The following is a 352-nucleotide window of genomic DNA, read 5'->3' as shown; positions in this document are numbered from 1 at the left end:
CTGGCGATCCCAGGGTGTGGGGCTCACCCATAGCCAGCCCTGTGTGAGCAGTGGGTGACGCTGGACCCACGACAGAGCCGTGTCTGAGCTGTTCTCACAACGTCAGGGACACTTTCTTCACTGCTGACCCTTCCCCCAGGCTGTGTCCGAGAGCCCCATGCTCGGCAGCGTCCCCGCCAGCTCCCCCATGACAGCTGATGGGGTGCTGTCTGCCCCCAGCATCTTTCACCAGAGGTGCATTTCAGGAAATGAGCACGAGCCACCCCAGGCTGAGTAGTTGCCCTTCGGGGCGTGGACGGTGGGGTGCCCCCCTCACACCTCTGCTCCCCAGCAGGTCCCGGTCCTTCTCCTC

General features: G+C 64.2%; 1 protein-coding gene across 1 annotated transcript in view; it reads left to right on the top strand.

The window, feature by feature from the left end:
* The window catches only part of ZC3H18 (zinc finger CCCH-type containing 18), a 43,197-nt gene that overhangs the window by 36,424 nt on the left and 6,421 nt on the right, over window positions 1-352 (top strand). Inside the window, exon 16 of the mRNA XM_010843999.1 lies at window positions 335-351. Within this exon, the coding sequence (XP_010842301.1) occupies window positions 335-351 (17 nt within the window). The remainder of the gene's footprint in view (window positions 1-334; window position 352) is intronic.

The sequence above is a fragment of the Bison bison genome, unplaced genomic scaffold (genome assembly GCF_000754665.1).
Source record: "Bison bison bison isolate TAMUID 2011002044 unplaced genomic scaffold, Bison_UMD1.0 scf7180017864192, whole genome shotgun sequence".
Classification (NCBI taxonomy): Eukaryota; Metazoa; Chordata; class Mammalia; order Artiodactyla; family Bovidae; genus Bison; species Bison bison.
Note: the sequence above shows the minus strand (reverse complement) of the source record. Positions and strands in the feature narration are given on the sequence as shown.